The 18961-nt window shown below is 40.5% G+C and overlaps 1 protein-coding gene across 10 annotated transcripts in view; it reads right to left on the bottom strand.

Moving 5' to 3' along the window:
* LOC120827602 (syntaxin-binding protein 4) overlaps positions 1 to 18961 on the bottom strand; it is a 62522-nt gene that overhangs the window by 26557 nt on the left and 17004 nt on the right. For 6 of the 10 annotated variants that reach the window (XM_040190633.2, XM_078084362.1, XM_078084361.1 and 3 more), the window contains exons 2-5: positions 7748 to 7821; positions 1712 to 1807; positions 699 to 768; positions 528 to 602 (exon numbers count right to left, since the gene is read on the bottom strand). In XM_040190633.2, coding sequence (XP_040046567.2) covers positions 528 to 602; positions 699 to 768; positions 1712 to 1807; positions 7748 to 7821 — 315 coding nt within the window. Of the gene's footprint in view, positions 1 to 527; positions 603 to 698; positions 769 to 1711; positions 1808 to 7747; positions 7822 to 10628; positions 10793 to 12061; positions 12222 to 18961 lie in introns of those variants that run through there. The other 4 variants (XM_078084366.1, XM_040190636.2, XM_078084365.1 and 1 more) reach the window with 2 other exon arrangements.

Genomic DNA, 18961 nt, shown 5'->3' with positions numbered 1-18961 from the left:
TTTTATGAATCTTAGGATGCCACTTGTCAGCACTGCCATTTATGCAATATGTATATTCATATTAGGATCTGCACAATAAATCCAAGGCTGTCAAGGTCTCAGTTCCTGAACGTATCCACTGCCGAGGTACAAGTACACTACTCTTCATGTCGTATATAGTATGTATTGTATACTGTACAAGTTTTGGAGACAATACATGTGTCATTTGATGCATGCTTTTTATCAATAATCTCTATCTATCAGGTACACCTGTTGTGATAGTGGTCCAGTAAAAGTGAGGCTTTATTAATATCTAGAGAAACTGAATATTCAGATGAAAGTAGGAATTGCAGTACTGTCGACTAGAAAGGAAACCATTCAACCTCTGATTTTGTCACAGTGTTTTTTTTGGTAGTTTCCTGCCTCTTGCGCCCCTGGTTTAGCACATTCAGTATTGTAGGCTGAAATGAATAATCACCTCATGATGGAGAACCAGAATGCCGTCATATCAAAGCTGTTTCTTACACATGGAGCTTAATCATGCTTACTTTGCTTCCTCGTCTCTGGCTATGAGAAGTCGCATGAGATTAGTTGCCGAGGCTCCTCTCAGGATGTCCACAGCTCTGAAAAACAAACACAGTTAATTAGCGTTGCAGAATCATTTCAGTCCTTTATGTGGTTAAATGAATGAGCAGAGCAGTAATGTCTTGGTGGACTACCTTTCACTCGTGACTCCCACTAGGCTGTCCCCGTTCACCTCCAGGATCTGGTCCCCCGGCAACAGGTTTCCTGTCACAGGTGAGATAAAGGTCAGGTGGTCTTTAGTGTTTTAACACAGTGCAATTATCAGCTACAGGAAGCTAAATTAACGTCTCATTTTGCCACTATTTGCTAAGACATCTAAATGAATCGAAATTCATGAAAGAGGCATCTACTGACCTATTTTGAATCAAAGAGCAAAACTTTTTTAACTCCCCAATTGAGGCATCTTACCAGAAACCCATTTAAAAAAGAGAGTAGGGAATGACATGAATTATATAATTTTTAGAAAATACGAGCTTCTCTGGTTACAAAAACAACAGAAAATTCATGATTTGAGTATAACAGTTTAAATGTGTGTGGTGTGATTTATTCATGTTTTCAGAGAGGCTTGTCACTCCAGGCCCAATGTGTCATTCACTTCTATTCCTTAGGATTTTTTAAACACTGTTCTACACTAAGACCCAAAGGGGGGTATTTGCCGCCGTCTTTTAGGCTCCGAACAGTCAATATGCAAAGGAGGGTAGACACTTTAGTAAAGTTTCTACCATTTTTTGCTTTTACTATTTAAATACTAGCCTTTAAAATATTTAAAAGAAAGTGTTACTGTGTTGCCCTTTGCATTGACTAATTAAAACTGATTGATTAAAAGCTAATAAATAGCTTGCGTGAACATCAGATAATCCCACCTTGAATGAATAAGGGAAAGTTGGAAATACAATTAAGTTGTTTGAGGTCTACCCTAAATCATGATTTTAAGAAAAACAGTTTTAAAGGTCAGAGCTCCAAATGGGGGAGGGAGGTTAGTGAGGGAGCTCCTATAGGACACAGGACGCTGAGCTCTTTGTATTTCTTCTTTGTATAACAGTTATCTTTGAATTGAAGTGATTTATCTGCACTTAAACAGATGTAAAAGAAGTAAGAACTAATTCAGCCATTACAAGAAAATGTCCTCCTGGAATAGTGAACCCACCGTCACTTGATGCAAGGCCACCTGGTAAAATCCGTTTGACATAGACTCCAAACTCCTCTCCAGTTTGCTCCTTCACTCCACCAATTACTTTGATGCCTGTTGAGAGGAGAAGAAAAACAACTGTCATTTTGCTGCATGTCCTCAGCTCGTAACAGAGGGATAGTTGCTGCCTGCAATCTGCACGGCCAAAGACCCATTTGAATGGAGATTATGACTCACTTTATTATGTGGTTATTGGTCCCTGATCCCAGGGTGGTGCCCCATATCAATATTAATTGTGAATTATTCTATTGACATTAATAGTTCTATTGAGGTAAATAATTTAGTTCCATACTAAATAATGAGCAAACACGCTCCTAACCGTGCAGAACCATTCAAAACACAACCATCCAAACGCCATAAACTACCACAATGCAGAGGAGGTACTGTAATCTTCTGTAAATGTAATGTGCAGGGAGTGATTACCTCCTTTATTTATTTATTTTATTTCACCTTTATTTCACACGAGTGACACAAACAGCACAGATACAACGCAGTATAACAAACACAACTGTATAAACCACTACTTCAAGCTTCGCAGGATGGAGGAAATTGGGATAAGACATAAATGAATAATAATATTTGGGACAGATGGGAATTTGAATATTGGTATCTCAGGGGACTAAGGGGAAGGTCATCTGTCAGGAGCTGCCATTTCATTTTTTATTCTTTGTACTATTGGCAGTGGTAAGTAAAGTTAAGTTAAAGTTAATTTTCGGAGTCCTTGGTCAGACAACCTAACGTTACCTCGCTCCTTTGCTAAATGTAACTGTAAAGACAAAAGTGTACTATGAAACTCAAAGTACTTTTACACGATGTGGTATCATTAACCCATTCACACCCATTCATGTAGTGATCACAGGAGCTATACAAGGTGCCACTATCAGTAACTGACATTCACACACCGAAGTTACAGTGATGGTGTTCATTACAACACTAGCGGGGCCCGTGAGGAGTCACTAGCTGGGTAGTGAGAGAAATCAGCAGCCAGTCAGTGGCAATAAGAGATGTTTTAAGACAGGTTGAGGTGTGCGGCTCTTAACTGACTCTCAAATTATTAAGCAGTTTGATGCAGCACAATGAGAGATTAGAGGTGACAAAATCTCTATTACAGGCTTATGAAGAGTGTGATACTTTTATGTGTTTATACTGTTTGTTTTATACAAAATATCTAGGTGTGAAACACGATGCTTAGAAAGTTGGAAGAAACCTAAACGGTCCATTTTATTGTAGAAATGCATAAATGTACTAAAAAGACAACAAAGAAAAAACAACACCTCCTTATAGGGAAGTTACTGCTTTAGAACTACAAGAGGACGGAGCAATGACATCATAGCTGGTGGCGAGCAATGACGTAGTCGGCGTGGAAGACGCCCCCGCCCCAACAGTAACCCCAAATGTTATAAATCAGACACTGTGCCCGTGGGATGGCTAATGTATATAACCCAATGTTGTTCTTGGTTGTGAGCTGGAGCACAGACAGTAGTGGCCTGTGGGCTGTGAATGCTTGGGGACCCTCAATTGGGAAATATACTCCTGTATTACAATTTATATTTTTTATTAGAATCCCTATATTATAACTCAACAAATCCTTAGTCGCAGCCATAAAGGTTTCTGAACACACTACAATTGTCAAAGATACCTCAACACCCAATAGGTAAAATCATAGATCTGTGAGGTCCGTTCTTTATCAATAGAGAAAACACTATGCTAAAAAGACTGCGTAGACCTGTAAACTATCACTTAAAGTTCACTGTTCATGCAGCCTATATCGTCCCACTAGTACAGGAGGGGGAGAAACACTTCTATCAGGCAGCAGGTTCAGGATCTTGGCCTCCTTACGTCCAGTGTCCACGGAAGCAATATCAGTCATCTTTTATTTTTTTGTACAATAATAAAATACAACAATCCCCCAGAGCCCATTATCCAAAGATGTTTAATAATTTAGATGGAATAGCACGTAACTACATTAGTTAAGTGTTATTCCATTCCACTTTTCTACAATTGAAATATCATCAAAAACATTAAAATAATGTTCTCAAAGACGTATTGCTCAGTAAACATTAATCCACAATATCTTTACATAGATAATGTTTGATATTTTGCTATATTGATGCTCTGAATATCTGATAGGACCTCTACCAATTTACAACACATTATTTACAAGTGAGCACTATATAGTGAATCAGTGTTTAGCAGGCAGGTGGCATCAAACTGTTCCTGGTTATCAATCACCAAATATCCACTATTTAGCTAATGGACCAGTAGAGTCATGGATGGTATTAACAGTTAAACCCATGGACTAGATCATTTTGCACCCATTGTGGCAATAACTGGTAAAGGTTGACCCATCTATTCTAGTAACACGTGTTCCACCACTGTGCGTGAAGTAAATACATCAAAGTGACTCAAGCTTAGCTGGTACAGTCTCTTATTTCACCATTTATTCAGGGGGCCGACAGTGTGAGGCTGCTGTTGGCCTTTTACCACAGAGACAAAACTGTAACGCTAATTGGGTCTGGAGCAAGAGGCGCGTTAATTATTGCCTGTTGGAAGAATGGAGATATAAGATTCTCTTCTGATCAGGCTCAGAGCACTTTATCTTTGGAAAAACATCACAAAAAGGCATGTCTGTATAATAGGAAAAACGTCTTCTCTCCTTCCTCAGATGCACATTTTGTTATTCAAATCATTATATCCTGTTCAAGATTTATCAAGGGTATGTTTGCTTCTCAAGGATTTAATAGTTCCAACACTCTTTAAGACCTTGTAAAGATCACTAAATGTAAAATAAACTGTATCTACGTATATGGTGCTTTTCTAGTTATAGCAACTCAAAGCACTTTAAAACACATGTTCACACACTCATTCATACAGCACGTCCCACCTCAAAGGGGCATAAACACTCACAAAAACAATCCCTCCGGCCGCAAGTTGGAATTCAGTAAGTCAGTTGGACATATAGACCAGGGATCGAACCACCGAACCAGATAGCGGAGTGCTGTACCTCCTAAGTCACATTCACCATGAACAACATGGTTCCACATTCAAGGGTTGAAAAGATTTCTGGGATCCATTGATAATGTATTATCATTATGGAATGTTGTTATTCCCCATTTGTAAGACAACAAAACTGTACAAAAAAAATCTATGGGCAGATAATGGGACTTTAAACATTCTGCAATAGGAAAACATTGTCCTTTAACATTTACTTCAACATGGTGTGGTTTCTGGACATTAGCAGACTGAAAACAATTCAGCGGAGATGATTTTCACTGTAAACCATGCTGAGGGAGCGATGCTTCCAGCTGCATTAACTGCGAGATTAGCATGTGCATTCCTCAGACTAGAACAGCATCACTGTAGGACTGCTGTGCAAGCTACATGAGTTAAGCGCGGTCTTCAGGCTTTATGTGCTTTACTTTTCACCTTCGTGGTGCCTAAATACAGCAGGTACACACACACACACACACACACACACACACACACACACACACACACACCTTCAGCATGCTTACACCTCTCTCTTAACATTTAAGTCTACATCACCGACCAGACAAAACAAAAAGCTGAAACAAAAAGCATAGACTTGTAATGATAAGTTTGTCCTCTAATGCTGCTAAGACAAGTGTGACGCTTTAGGGTGTAATTCATAATTGTCACGATCGGGGTGTAGGCAGAGGCAGGACCTAGACATAGAGTTTGAAAACAAAAAGACTTAAATAGTCAAAATCAAAAATGGCAAGGGGCAAAAATGCAGGTGGGGACCAGGAACTCACGAGACACTAAGGGAATCACAAGCAGGCATAACATGCAAACATTCAGTAATGACGCGACAAGGGGCAAGAGACACACATGGCTTAAATACACTGGGAAGGTGCAGGTGATTGGACACAGGTGGAAACAATCATGGACACGCAGACAATCACAGGGGAGGACAAGGCAGGAAGTGAAGTAACCCAGGAGCATCAGAGGCAGGAAACTACAAAATAAAACAAGACGTGAACCCAAACCGTGACAATAGTGATGGCTGAATTCACTGGCTGATTGAAAGGCATTAAAGACACTAAATGTACCAACTCTGTATGCAATTTCAATTCGCTTAATAATGCAGATTGCTGCATTGCGAAATATACTCTATATGAATTACATGTATATTAATCTCAGTAGTTCTGAATTATTCTTTAAGTTTTTCTAAGCTCTTTTAGATCCCATTATATTCATAACTCAACACGGCTACACCATCCAAAATTCTATAGTCTTAATCATCTGACACATTATAGGTGCTTTATTCCAAACCCAGAGCATAGCTGCTGCGTCCACGCACTGTTGTAGTACTCAAGATCAGTGTGTGTTGAATTGGAAGGTATACACATCAGAGAGCTGAGCTATGCACTATTAGGCCTGCAAGTCTATCCATCCATTCATCCATCTTCAACCGCTTATCCAGGGTCGGGTCGCGGGGGCAACAACTCCAGCAGGAGACCCCAAACGTCCCTTTACCGGGCCACATCTACCAGCTCTGACTGGGGGATCCCAAGGCGTTCCCAGGCCACTATAGAGATATAATCTCTCCACCTCTCTACCTGGGGAAGGCGCCCAGGGGGCATCCTCACCAGATGCCCAAACCACCTCAACTGGCTCCTTTCAACGCAAAGGAGCAGCAGCTCTACTCCGAGCTCCTCACGTATGGCTGAGCTTCTCACCCTATCTCTAAGGGAGACGCCAGCCACTCTCCTGAGGAAACCCATTTTGGCCGCTTGTACCCTTGACCTAGTTCTTTCGGTCATGACCCATCCTTCATGACCACAGGTGAGGGTAGGAATGAAGATTGACCGGTAGATCGAGAGCTTTGCAGAGGCCTGAAAGTGCCTTAGCTAACTACGGTAACCTGCTGAAACATGGCTTACTAACAGCAGACCTTTAGTATGACCTGCCCCCCCTGGTAGACATACTGTAGGGTGCCAAGTACACATTTTTCATGCTGGAATGAAAGGTTTTTAGATGCTACGGGCATTCAGTCATTTCAGCCCGTGGTGTCATATTGTGGTGCTGATTGTTTTCCCCTGTGGTGGGCGGGACTTATGTCGGCACAAGCTCCACCAGTGTGATGGTGCATGGATAAAAACAACAGCAGCTCCCTGCATGCTTAACCCAGCTGAGTTAAGTGGGTTAGGGCTTTGCCACATGACCTACTTCTCCAGCTAGACTACCATTCTGGTACTTAACAAGGATACCTACACTGCAGAGAAAATCCCTTTAAAAGTAGGACTTTTGTATTTCAGCTATTTAAAAATCACACTTGCCAGATAGCGGCAGAAGATTGAGTTTTTTGGCTTCCAAACATTATGTTGTCAAATTATTGTCTTTGCCTACAGACTGGCCGTCCCGTGCTCTGTCCACTGGAAGGAGCGTGCTCACCTGCCAGCTAGTGTCTCCGTGTGTCCATATGGGCGGAACCGCCGTTCACAGCGAGGAGTGGACAGTTGTGAACGTGAAGAAGAAAACTGCCAGATTTTCTTTAATTTTTATTTGTGCTTTAGAATGTTTCCATCATACAACTTTAGAGGGACTCCTCTGTCGTTCTCCCTTAGGTTTCCTCTTTTTCCCCCCCATCAAAGGGGTTTGTATTTTGATTTTATTATTCTTTCCTGTGCCAATGTGAGGATTTCGGGACATGTGTCGCAAGACTGCAAAGCCCTCTGATGCCAATTTGTAATTAGTTATTTTACAAAAATTTAATACAAAATAAAACAAATTAAATTGAATTACCTAGGGATGAATGCTTGGTTGACTAAAAGTAGGAGACAATTTGATGATGTATGTTATCTCTGAACTGTTTGCTAACCATCTCACCATAACACTTGTTCTGCTGCACTCAAGGGGACACAAGTCAATCAGAGTACATCAGAGACATGAAGGGGACATTGGTATCCACAGGAAAAACAGTAGGTGTTTAAGAAGATGCATGCTTGTTGAAGAGAAAGAAAGACTTACCCAGGCCGTTCTCACAATCGGTAAACTCCATGGAATGAACAGCTCTGTCTACTCCGTACGGACCCATTAGTGTCCTGTTAGAGATGGAGGAGAGAGGAGAATAGAAGTAGATCACAAATTACTTCTGTACATGGTTTCCCTCACAGATTACACCTTCCAGTGGCTGGTGGTCACAGTCAGACTTGTTTTGAAGGCATTTGACTATGTGACGAATAGTTTGTCCTCAACCCTTCCAACTCTCCCAGCTGAAAACACCCAGTTGGAGCACTGGGACAGTTTCGGAGCCACAGTGTTGCTCATGTAAAGAAGCTTTGGTTGCGCCTGGTTTCTATCATGTGAAATAAGTAAAACTGTCCTGTCCTTTGGGCCCTTGTTCTGGATGAGGGGAAGGCTGGAGCAGGTAGGAAGTGGAGACGCACTGGCCCGTCTTTGTAGGTTCATGAGATTTTGAGAGCAAAAAAATATCTCGGTGAGTGTTGGTAGTGATAGTGAAATGCAATAAGGAAATGGAGGTGCTACTCAGCACAACAGCAAAAAAACAACAACCTTTGCACCCAGCATTGGGCGTGTATTCAGTACTGCATTGGAGTTTTTAAACTTTTTATTTATTTTGTTACCATCCTCATTATTAAAACATTCATTTTTGATGCTAACTGCAACAAGACTAAGATTCAAGACTATTCAATAATTCAAATCTTTTTTCTTAAATAAAACTAGGGTAGTATTTCACATGACATGACACACATGTCTAATAATTGATTACCCGGTTAATTTTGAAAGATCAACGGCCAACGGGGAACTCCAACACCGGACCAACTATTGGAGTAACTCAATCACTTCCTCAGGTAGTTAAGAACAGACCTCATGCATGTAAGGCTGACTCCACTTTGCTGCAGTCCAGCTTAAAGCAGTCAGCCTGACGTGTGGTGGATACCACAGTTAGCCGATACACCGTCTTCCATCTCTTGCTTGCAGGAGTTTGAAGGAATACACCTCTGGATGGACACAGAGGTGTACGACAGGTGACTGTGATAATAAATATATTGACTTATCGCACTATGAAAATGAGCGGTCACCGACCATGCGTGAACCCACCGTGTTATGAAGTGTTATTTTTCATGACAGCTAAGCAAGTCCAATTGGACTATCAAAGCCGCAATCTTCAGCTCCGATGTGGGAACATTTTGGCTTTAAGTGGAATGAGAGAGGAGCGCCAATAGAATAGAACGAGCCGGTATGTCAACTTTGTTTAAAAGCAGTGACAAAGAAAAAAGGCAAAACGAACTTAAAATCTAGTTTAAGACACATCCATCCCACCCAGTCTTTCAACCTGAACTACTGTTGGAACCGAGGCGCCCCGTCTCTGCCTGCAGCCACGGAGCGCGTCGCCCGAGCTGACACATGTTCTCAAACCCTTCCGCATCGCACCGAGCCCCTTGCACTTATTATTGGTTTCATTTATTGAGGATATATTTTTTAACATTTTTAACGTTCTTTGTTCTCTGAAAAAGCGTACTTGTATTATTATGCTATTATATTGTCATATTATTATTATGTAATCTGTGGCATAAAATGGTCTGCAAATTACAATGATATTGTTTAACGCATCTGTGGTTGCTAATCAATAATCAATAATTGCTCAACAAAAAGTAGTTAGTGACAGCCCTAGGTTACACAGTGTTTCTCCTACCATTAAAACAACCTGATTGTTACTGATACTTGATTTAATATTTGGCCAATTTTTTGCATTATCATGTTTCTCGATCCAAACCTTGATGAATATCTGCACCAATTCTGTGTTTTGTCTGGCGGTGAGCAGCGTGAGTACAATGAGTTCAGCACAGCTGATGGTGACAAAAATTGTTAATATCTTAAAGGTTTCGTCATTTTCTCATTTTAATATTATTTGATCTAAATTGAACATTTGTTTTATAGTCTGGTGTAAGGTCTTTGAATTGTGGAAGTTAATTACAAGAGATACATTTCCTTATGATTTGGGGAGGGCGTTGGACATACTCTGGTTCAGCCCACTTTCCCTTATACCTTATTCGTCTACAATTTGCTCAATGAGTTAAATTCAATAGTATAGACAAATCAGTGCATACTCACATCCATGTTAACCTGTAAAGACTACCAGCAACACAAGTATTTTTAAATATGATTGTGTTCACAGTTTGACATCTGGCACAAGGTATTCTCAAGAATGGAATCCACACTTTCCTGCGTGGTTGCCGAGTGAACGACAAGGAGCATTATCAGGGTTCATAGCAACCTGCTGTCAGTGAAACACTGGGGCTATTGAGGACATGCTGAGCTTCGAATGAGAGCAGTGTTACGAAGGAAAGCAGCAGCAGAACGTACGAGTCATGTGAAGAGTGTCAGTATATCTGCGACTGTTGTATAGATATATATGTCAGATATATTATTATTTAGCCATCATTAAATCATTCCAAGCCTCACTGTCAAACATTTGATGATTTTGTGAGAATTATCTGCTTTTCTTTGTTTGACACTTCTCTAGAGTTCAAAAAATGAAATAAACAGCTGGAATAATTGATCATAAAATGCACCATTCGTCCCTATAAAGCCTGGTTCATCACTAGTAATCAATAAAAATGTCTATTACAACCCTGAACCTGTAAAAGTACATCACTCGTGCAACTTTTTGAAAGACAATGAATCCAAAGAAGGCTGCACTTGAAGAAACCAAAACGGACATCAAACACAGCAGAGAGAAGCAGAGACATCTTGTGTTTCTCTCCACAGCTCACCCAGAGGGAACACTCGGGCGCCAAGCACCTGCATTCCGAACAGCACGCACCGCGCGTTTACAACACAGCTCGAGCGCCCCTCCACCCCCCCCCCCATCACTCCGCGTTACCTGCTAATGATGACAGCTCCTTTGTACATGACTGAGAAGGTTGGCATGTTGACATCGGAGCCCGCTTCTCTTCAGCCTTCCGTGAGCAGCCACATGATGCTGTGCAACTCCAGCTCAGCACACTGTCCGCTGCCACATCTCCCCCTCACTCACACGTGTAATCTCTTACATAACCAAAGCCCGCGAAAAACGAGAAGGGCTCAGAATGTGGCGGGAGCTTCGTATGATGACTCGCGGTCACTTTCCTCGGATGAATGGTCACGCCTATTTATTGTGGCAGTGGTTGTGTTAGAAGGAAAGTAACGTTATATGGCAGTAAGAAATGTGGAAATATTCAACAGCTTGACAAATACATACCAGTCAATAGTAACCAAATTAAATAACAATAAAGAAACGGATGGAAAAAAAACATTAGGATTTCACAATGATTTGAATAAACGTTTCCTCTGCCAGCCTCTGCACTAACATCTGCTCAGACAAGCAATACAAGCGGAGTTAATGCGTTCCCCGCTCTCCATTTTAATCCTCAACTGACATCCAGGACTTTGCATTATTATCTTCAGTCAAGCCTCTCAGTAGTGGTTCTTGAGTGTGTTTTTTTCTCTCTCATAGACCAGGCTGGGAATATCAATTGTATTTTATCAATCAATCAAATCATTTAAAAAAAAAGAATAATTATCTAATTAACAATAAAATATCTGCAGTTTGATACTTTGCCTCCTGGCTATGCAATAAATGCACTTATGTCTACAGCTATTGATTGAACTTTGCTTGCATGGAAATAACACATTAGAATTCCAGGTAAAACTCCAGACATTATGATTATTGCCTTCACACGGCAACGGCTCACCTGGCAGGTGGCAGGTGTTCTATTAGAAGCTAACAATACGTCCTGAGGAAGGATCATTCTCTGCTGTAGTTATTTCTCGTCTAGATCTGTACATGGACTTTAGTTGGTTTGAATCTATATTTCAACACTCTGAATGCCGTATGCCTCCCCCTTCATTCTGAACTATTGTGCTGAGCAGCTGACTCTAATGGACAGATGCCACATAGTCGGCTAAGGCCCCCAAATCAATGATCACAGGACTCAACAGTCCTTGACCACAAAACATCTTCAAAAGCAAACACATGTACTAATGCATCAATCTAATCCAATTCAATACAAAACTGTGCAGTTTAGTTGAAATCACTGAATATTCACAGACATAGTTTCCCCTGGCAGCTATAATACAAAACATTCAGCGTAAACCTACAAACACATACACAACTGTATCTTTAGGTCCAGAGGGAACCAAAAACCGACAACCACATTTTTACCAACCTAAATATATGTGAACATTTCCTAGATCAACTCAGCGTAGCCTCATTATACCTTTCTGCTATCTGCAGTAAACCTGGCTTAACACAGTGTTAAACAGTTGAAAACATACCTGGCAAAACCCAGAGGCACTTTCAACCTTTGGAACATGTCTCCGTTGTTGTGGAAAGCCTGGATAGCTGACTCTTGCTGCTAACATTGGCTCTGTATATTCCCCCGTATGATGCACCACAGCTGCCGAGCAGCTATGAAGAGTACCATTTGATAAGCTCATTGCAAAAGGGTAATACGCACAAATCCATATGGCACGACAAAGTGCTAAATATAGGCCTTCATAAGATACTGGCTCAATTACTGCAATGTAAGCACCACATTACTCTGAACACATTTGATATATTACCCCACATTTAGAAACAGAGTTTGCTTTCGCTCCAACAACTGACAGCTGTTAGCTCTGCCTGTTTGTGAAACCCTGATTAATTTATGCATTTGAAGCTGGATTATTTGTTTAATTTGTTTTATTCTGGCATCTTGCATGCCGCTGAACAACCTCTAAAGTCGTAATTGAAATCCTCTGATTGTTAGAGGGGCAACACCTCTCAAATCCAGTAGACATTGAGCAACATTAGCATTCATAAAGGTACTGCCAATAGAACAATGCAGGTGTCAAAAGTATTCACATTCATTACTCAAGTAGAAGTACAGATACTAGGGTTTAAAAAGACTCCTGTAGAAGTTGAAGTATCGACTCAAGTTCTTTACTTAAGTAAAAGTATAAAAGTACTGGTTTCAAAACTACTTAAAGTATAAAAGTAAAAGTAATGTAAGAAATTCCATTAAGGACGAACTCTTAATGCGTAACCTCGCTCACACAACACGTCAGTCTGTTACAATGTGATCAGAAGGTGCCTGCAGATCACGTGACCTGCCGTTGGGATGGTGGAAACATGGCGACATTCAGAGACACAACAACAACACAACAAATGTATCTGACTAACAGATAAAACCACAACCATTTTCCAGTGACTGCTTAATGACACGAGTCAGAGGACGGACACACACGTTGTTCCCATTGATTCGGTAGACTGCAGTGTCTCCCCCAGGTTCACTACGTCATGGGGGGAGACTGACTTTTTACGGGGTGGGGGGGGCGCACCCCTGTTTATAATGATGGGAAACACTGAACTGGCAGCGGTCGGTTATCAAAACATCGGCCAAATAACCAGAATGTTCAGGCTTCATGAGCAAATACAGAATCCCTTTGTGTTCATTTCCAAAGCCGCATTCAGACACACATCACTTTATTTAATACGCTGCTTGCAAGTCGCTGTGTTGTGCCAGACTCTCAATAAAACATTTAGGACAAACCCACGGTCATGGAGATACTCATTTAACGTTACATGGAATCTGCGTGAGGAAGAGGAGGAGGGTCCACGTCGCTAAATACCAACTTTCCACCACTTTTCCCACCCGGTGTCGCTCCGATCTGCGCATCGCGGAGAAAACCAATCGGGAGTCTGGATGCTAAATGTTTATACTTCTCATCCAACCACAATCACATTCACTCTGTCCGCATAGCGACATTTATCTAGATGTTTTTTTTTGTTGTTTGTGTTTTTGAACTGCGACAAGCCGGAAGTAACGAGGCTGTTTTTGGAAATGTAAGAAGTAGAAAGTACAGATATTTGCGTGAAAATGTAAGGAGTAGAAGTAAAAAGTAGTCTGAAAAATAAATACTCCAGTAAAGTATAGATACCCAAAATTTCCACTTAAGTACAGTAACGAAGTATTTGTACTTCGTTACCTGACACCTCTGGCATTTGTTGACAGGATACGGACAATACTAAAAAGCTACCCACCATGGGGATTAACAGAGTATCTATCTATCTATCTCTTTATCCAGAGAGCTGAACTCCAGATCTGCTGATAATTATCTGGGAGTAATAGCTTTCACACTCGGTTTACTTATTCTATCTATTCATTATTGCAGCTTTAGGCACAATGAAATAGTAAAATTAACTTTACCCGTTACTATATTCAAATAACTGCAAACCCTCATCTAAAAAACATCTCCAACTTTGCCTTTAGGGTTAGGGTTAGCCTCTCCAGACTGGACTACTGTAATTCACTCAGTGCAAGAATGTCCTGAAACTACAATACATCCAAAACAGCGCTGCCAGGATCCTGATGAGAGTCCGGAAATATGAACACATAACACTCCTACACTCACTACACTGTCTCCCTGTCTCTTTCCGGATTGAATTAAAAATGATACTACTCACCCATTAATGCATAAATGGCACCTCCCTATCTGCAAGAACTACTCACTCCCCAAACCTCCACCCCCACCCTCAGATCTGCAAGCAGCTCGCTACACCAAGCTGTGCATTGTGGACGACCGGGCCTTTTTTACTAGCTTTTACTTCATGTTTTGGGGGTCGTCGTGGCGCAGGGGTTAGAGGAGGTGTGCTGGGAAGCACAAGGTTGGTGGTTCGAGTCCAGGCTGCCCCGTGTTCCATGTCGGAGTGTCCCTGAGCAAGACACCTAACCCCTAATTGCTTCCCGGGCAAAAATGTGAAAAAGCCATGAGTTTAAAGTGTAATGTAAGTCGCTTTGGATAAAAGCGTCTGCTAAATGTAATGTAATGTTTTGCCATCTCTGTCGTACTCTGAGATCTGTTGATAAAGACTATGTTATAAATGAAATGTATTATTATTATATCTATAACAAAATATAAATCCAAAGTGGGAGGAATGAGAGACCATTGATGTTGAACATCAGGAATCAGGAACATTACCAAAATATGTTAGACATTCAAGGAATGCAATACATCAGACAAGACAATGGACAACAAGACAGATAAGACAACATAATGCAAGAACAACATACAGGAATAGACATTTAAATTCAAAATAAAAGTTAAAAGTTAAAAAATAAAGTGCATTAGTGGAGCATTTGAGCAGCAGTCAATGGAGACCAAAGCAGAAGAGTGAACATCGGACTTACTTTCACACTAACTCTGATGTTTCTATGCAACTGTTTGTTAACACACTCACTATAACAAAGGTTAATATATTGGCGTTTTCAAATTGTCCACACATGAACAGACAATTCACTTTAATTCTTTTAGTTTTAATGCAGTGGTAAACGGTACTGTATTTGATTCACTTCGTTTTAAAAATGGCCCAATAACAATCATCACGGTTTCCACCTACACACCAATGATTCCTCTGAAGCTGGGCCACGGTCCTGATGTTTAGCCAGCTGTTGAGATTAGAAGAAGCTGGAGGCTGTCCACCCTCTTACCTAATCCAACATCTTGTAAAAACTCCAGAAATCCTTTGGCGCATGGATATAAGCTTGGCTAAATGTAACACTTGACTGCTGCGGTAGACAACATGTTATCACTTTTGGCAAAACTGGCCTGTTGGGCCACATACTACACACAATGAAAAGTGTGAACTCATTAAGGAACTTATTGGGTTGAAACACATGAAATGAAATTGGGTGAATGAAAATGATGTCCATTCAGTAAATTCAGTTTAATGTGTAATGGTAAAATACAATGATGTCATATAGTTTCATCTGAGGAGAAGAATCTTAGAGCACCTGTCAATGTATCAATATATCTGTGTTGCTCTCAAACATTAAGAAGAAGCTTGCCACTGCCTGCCGATGTATAGCTGTTGCAGACCTCTTCTTCCTTGCAAAAAATAAACGGAAAATACAACTTTGATTCACAAGAGACTTTATAACTGATTCCCGATTGCACAACAAATGCCACATCACCAGGCCTTGAAAACCAACACCAGTGATTAGTGCCACAGCCCACACTCACTGAATGTGAATGTGCAAGTTTAAAAAAGCTAAAGTCGGCCATATTGGAGGAAGATTAAGCTGGAAAAAGCAGGTTGAAAGGTTGATGGTGAAAGGAAGTGAATATACTTCTCACAAAATTGTGCTTTTGAAAGGAGAAAGGGACCGCCTGTATGGGCGTACACAGTCTGACCTAAGCACAAGACAAAATGCCATCTCTATGGTTGGTTATACATTGTTGAGTTTGAACGTGGGTACAATAGAATAGAGACATTTAAGATGATGTGTTAGCTTATACAAGCATCTTGGTTGTAAACATGAGGACTGCCTTAGCACTGGTTGAAACGGTATATATGATTTACGGTATGAATTTGTCGCATACCGTTCATACCGGTGTTACGCCATAACAACTGACGTTGCTATTCGGCAGGCGACAGAATTAATTTTGATACGTCATTGCGGAGCGCCCAGCGATCGGAGCTACTTGTCTTACGTGTTTTGAGATTGAGTCATGGATATAACATCATAACGACAATAAATAACACACAACAAACAATCTTAATATCATGATATGGATTTTTGACCATACCCACCCATCCCTAGTCTGTCTTCAAATCTTGAAACAAAAGTGAGGGATGTTCTTCTGACTTCTGCAATCGGTTTTCCCGCAAGTGTGATAATGTCACGCCAAGCCCACAAAACCATACGGAAAAATCCTTTCTGACAGATATGGGACGAGGGTACAATGTGCAGTCTGTCAAAGCATATACCGCTTTGTTACAATGCACCCGAAGGCCATGGGTAAATGCCAAAAAATGAGGCCTTCAGTTAGAGATTTCCGTTTCACCATTGTCTTTATTTGTTACCTCAACCACATTCACAAAAAGCACCTCGTGCCTCTCTCAGTCCCCCTCTTAAGTCCTTATGTACATCTACCTCCAACTGGAGCTAATTGATCCCAATTAGTCAATGCAGTAAATACATAGTTACAGTACAATCATTTTTAGCTAACTCAACATAGCCTCACCGGTAATTTCTTTGGAAATATCTTGCTAGTTTAAACATATTAATTAATACATGAATTTAATATTAAACCATAAGTAATGGTTTGAAAAGACAACTAGATTTTGTTACTTAGTTCAAAGATTGATTGCGTTGAACATCCAACCTGCGAAGTAACCCATTGATTGGACGCTGATTTTATCCACTAGAGAAGGCTATGGTCAAGTTACCATTAACGTTGAAGTGAACAAATTAGCTTTTTAAAAGATTTTAAAGTTGTCATTTTGAGTCATTTTGGGAGCAGTAAAAATGAATCACTGAGGCGTGACATCCTCCAGAGATGCATGTCTGGTACACATCTTTGACTAGCATCTGATTGACATTGAAAGGCTACAGCTTGAATGCCGTCAAGATAGTAGTTCTTAAGTGCTTTACATGACATAGTGGATGTAGGAGAACATTTATTGTCTGTACTTTCAAATATAAATACTTATTCAGCAGGAGAGAAAGAATAAACAAACATCTGTAACTATTTACTATAGTATTTCCACTTTGTCAGCTCGCCGCTTTTATTTTTTATTTTTGCTCCACGCATCTCCACAACTCATTGAGTAACGTAATAATCGATAAAAAAATTGATTCGACAAGGTAAATACAGTTAAATTATCCCAACATTTCCAGTTTATTCCTGTTAATTCCTATATAATCCCGTTTATTCCAGTGGAAAGTTTCGAACTTTGAATATTGCCGGAATTTTGCAATCGTCCTCTGACGTTCTCCTTAAGGTTTCTTCCCTTTTTTCCCCATGGAAGGGAGTTTTTCCTGTGCCGACGTGAGGGTTTTGGGATATATATATATATATATATATATATATATATATCAACATAATGTTACATATCCATCCTAGCATGAAGTACAGAGCATGCTACTACTCAGAGTTTACACTGTGCAAACAAACCTGTCAGGAAACTGGTATCAGAAGAGGTTAAGGTTTGAGTACTTGGGAAAAGACTTGCTGAAGCTGGTTGTGTCCAGTGGTTTTTTGAGAGGAAACCTTCCAGATGGAGGCACTCGGGGTGGAGACTTGGTCATGTTAAATGGGAGAGAATGGAAGATGGGAAGAGAATGGAAGATTTTTAAATGCCACCTATATGGTGGCAATCAAAGAGGATCAGGAGAGTTGGTCGAAGGACCTTAGCAGGAGAAACTTTGGCATCTACAGAGCAGTCTTCTCGACTAAACTCTCTTGATGGTGTGAAGTAAACTAAAACCGTCATTGAAAAGAGACTCCGCCTCAAATCAGCAGCATCGAGGTGCTCGCCCAGCAGATCGTGAGGCCAGCTTTCAAGAAACAGCTTGCTGACTGCATGACAGAGAGGGACATCTGCACTTGTTGTGCTGAGGGCTCCCAAAGAAGGTGTATGGCACCTTAAAGTTGCATGTTTAAGCCCATGTTTATCACTTTCACTTTTATAATATGTTGTTCTTCAAAGAAAAGCGGTAGTGTGTGAAGTGCCTATAACCACTATGTATCTGCGCACAGAGCAATTCACAAATATATTCGATTTACAAATACATTTCAATGCACACATAAATAAATTATATTTTAAAAAAATTAAAATTATATTTTAAATTATATTTTAAATTATATTATATAAATTTAATTTATATTTTTGAGTTATATTTATAATTGTAGATGTATTTGTTTGCTGATCGCTGCACATTTGTGTGTGGGTTTTTACTACCTACCAGATGCCATAGTGTGCTGACTTCGAACCTGTTGCTGTATCGCTGGAAGGCATCGCTGGAACCCTAACCCTTCTGCCTCATTAAGAGAGGGACACTAGTTACACCCATCCAATCTGACAATTATTGGTTTGTGTTTATCAAACCGTACAGGCTCAACGTTTTATCCCGGGCATTGTGCTGTTCCTTTCATCGTTCTCAGTGGGACGTGACTGTCACTCAGGAGCTTAAGCCTTACCTTTATCAACGGTTTGCTTTGGTTTGTTTGCATGTTTTTCAACTAGCAAGCCAATCTCTGGGGTAAGCCACCTACATTCCTTCAACAGTATTGAGTATTTGATTTGGTTGACCTGTGTTTACTTTGATCAGCTGCTGGATTATACACAACATGTGAAATCCTGCTTTTTTTAATCTAATACTGAGAGCAGCTTAGCTGTTCTTCAAAGCA

The sequence above is a fragment of the Gasterosteus aculeatus genome, chromosome 11 (genome assembly GCF_964276395.1).
Source record: "Gasterosteus aculeatus chromosome 11, fGasAcu3.hap1.1, whole genome shotgun sequence".
Taxonomy (NCBI): Eukaryota; Metazoa; Chordata; class Actinopteri; order Perciformes; family Gasterosteidae; genus Gasterosteus; species Gasterosteus aculeatus.
This window is presented reverse-complemented; position numbering and strand designations above follow the sequence as displayed.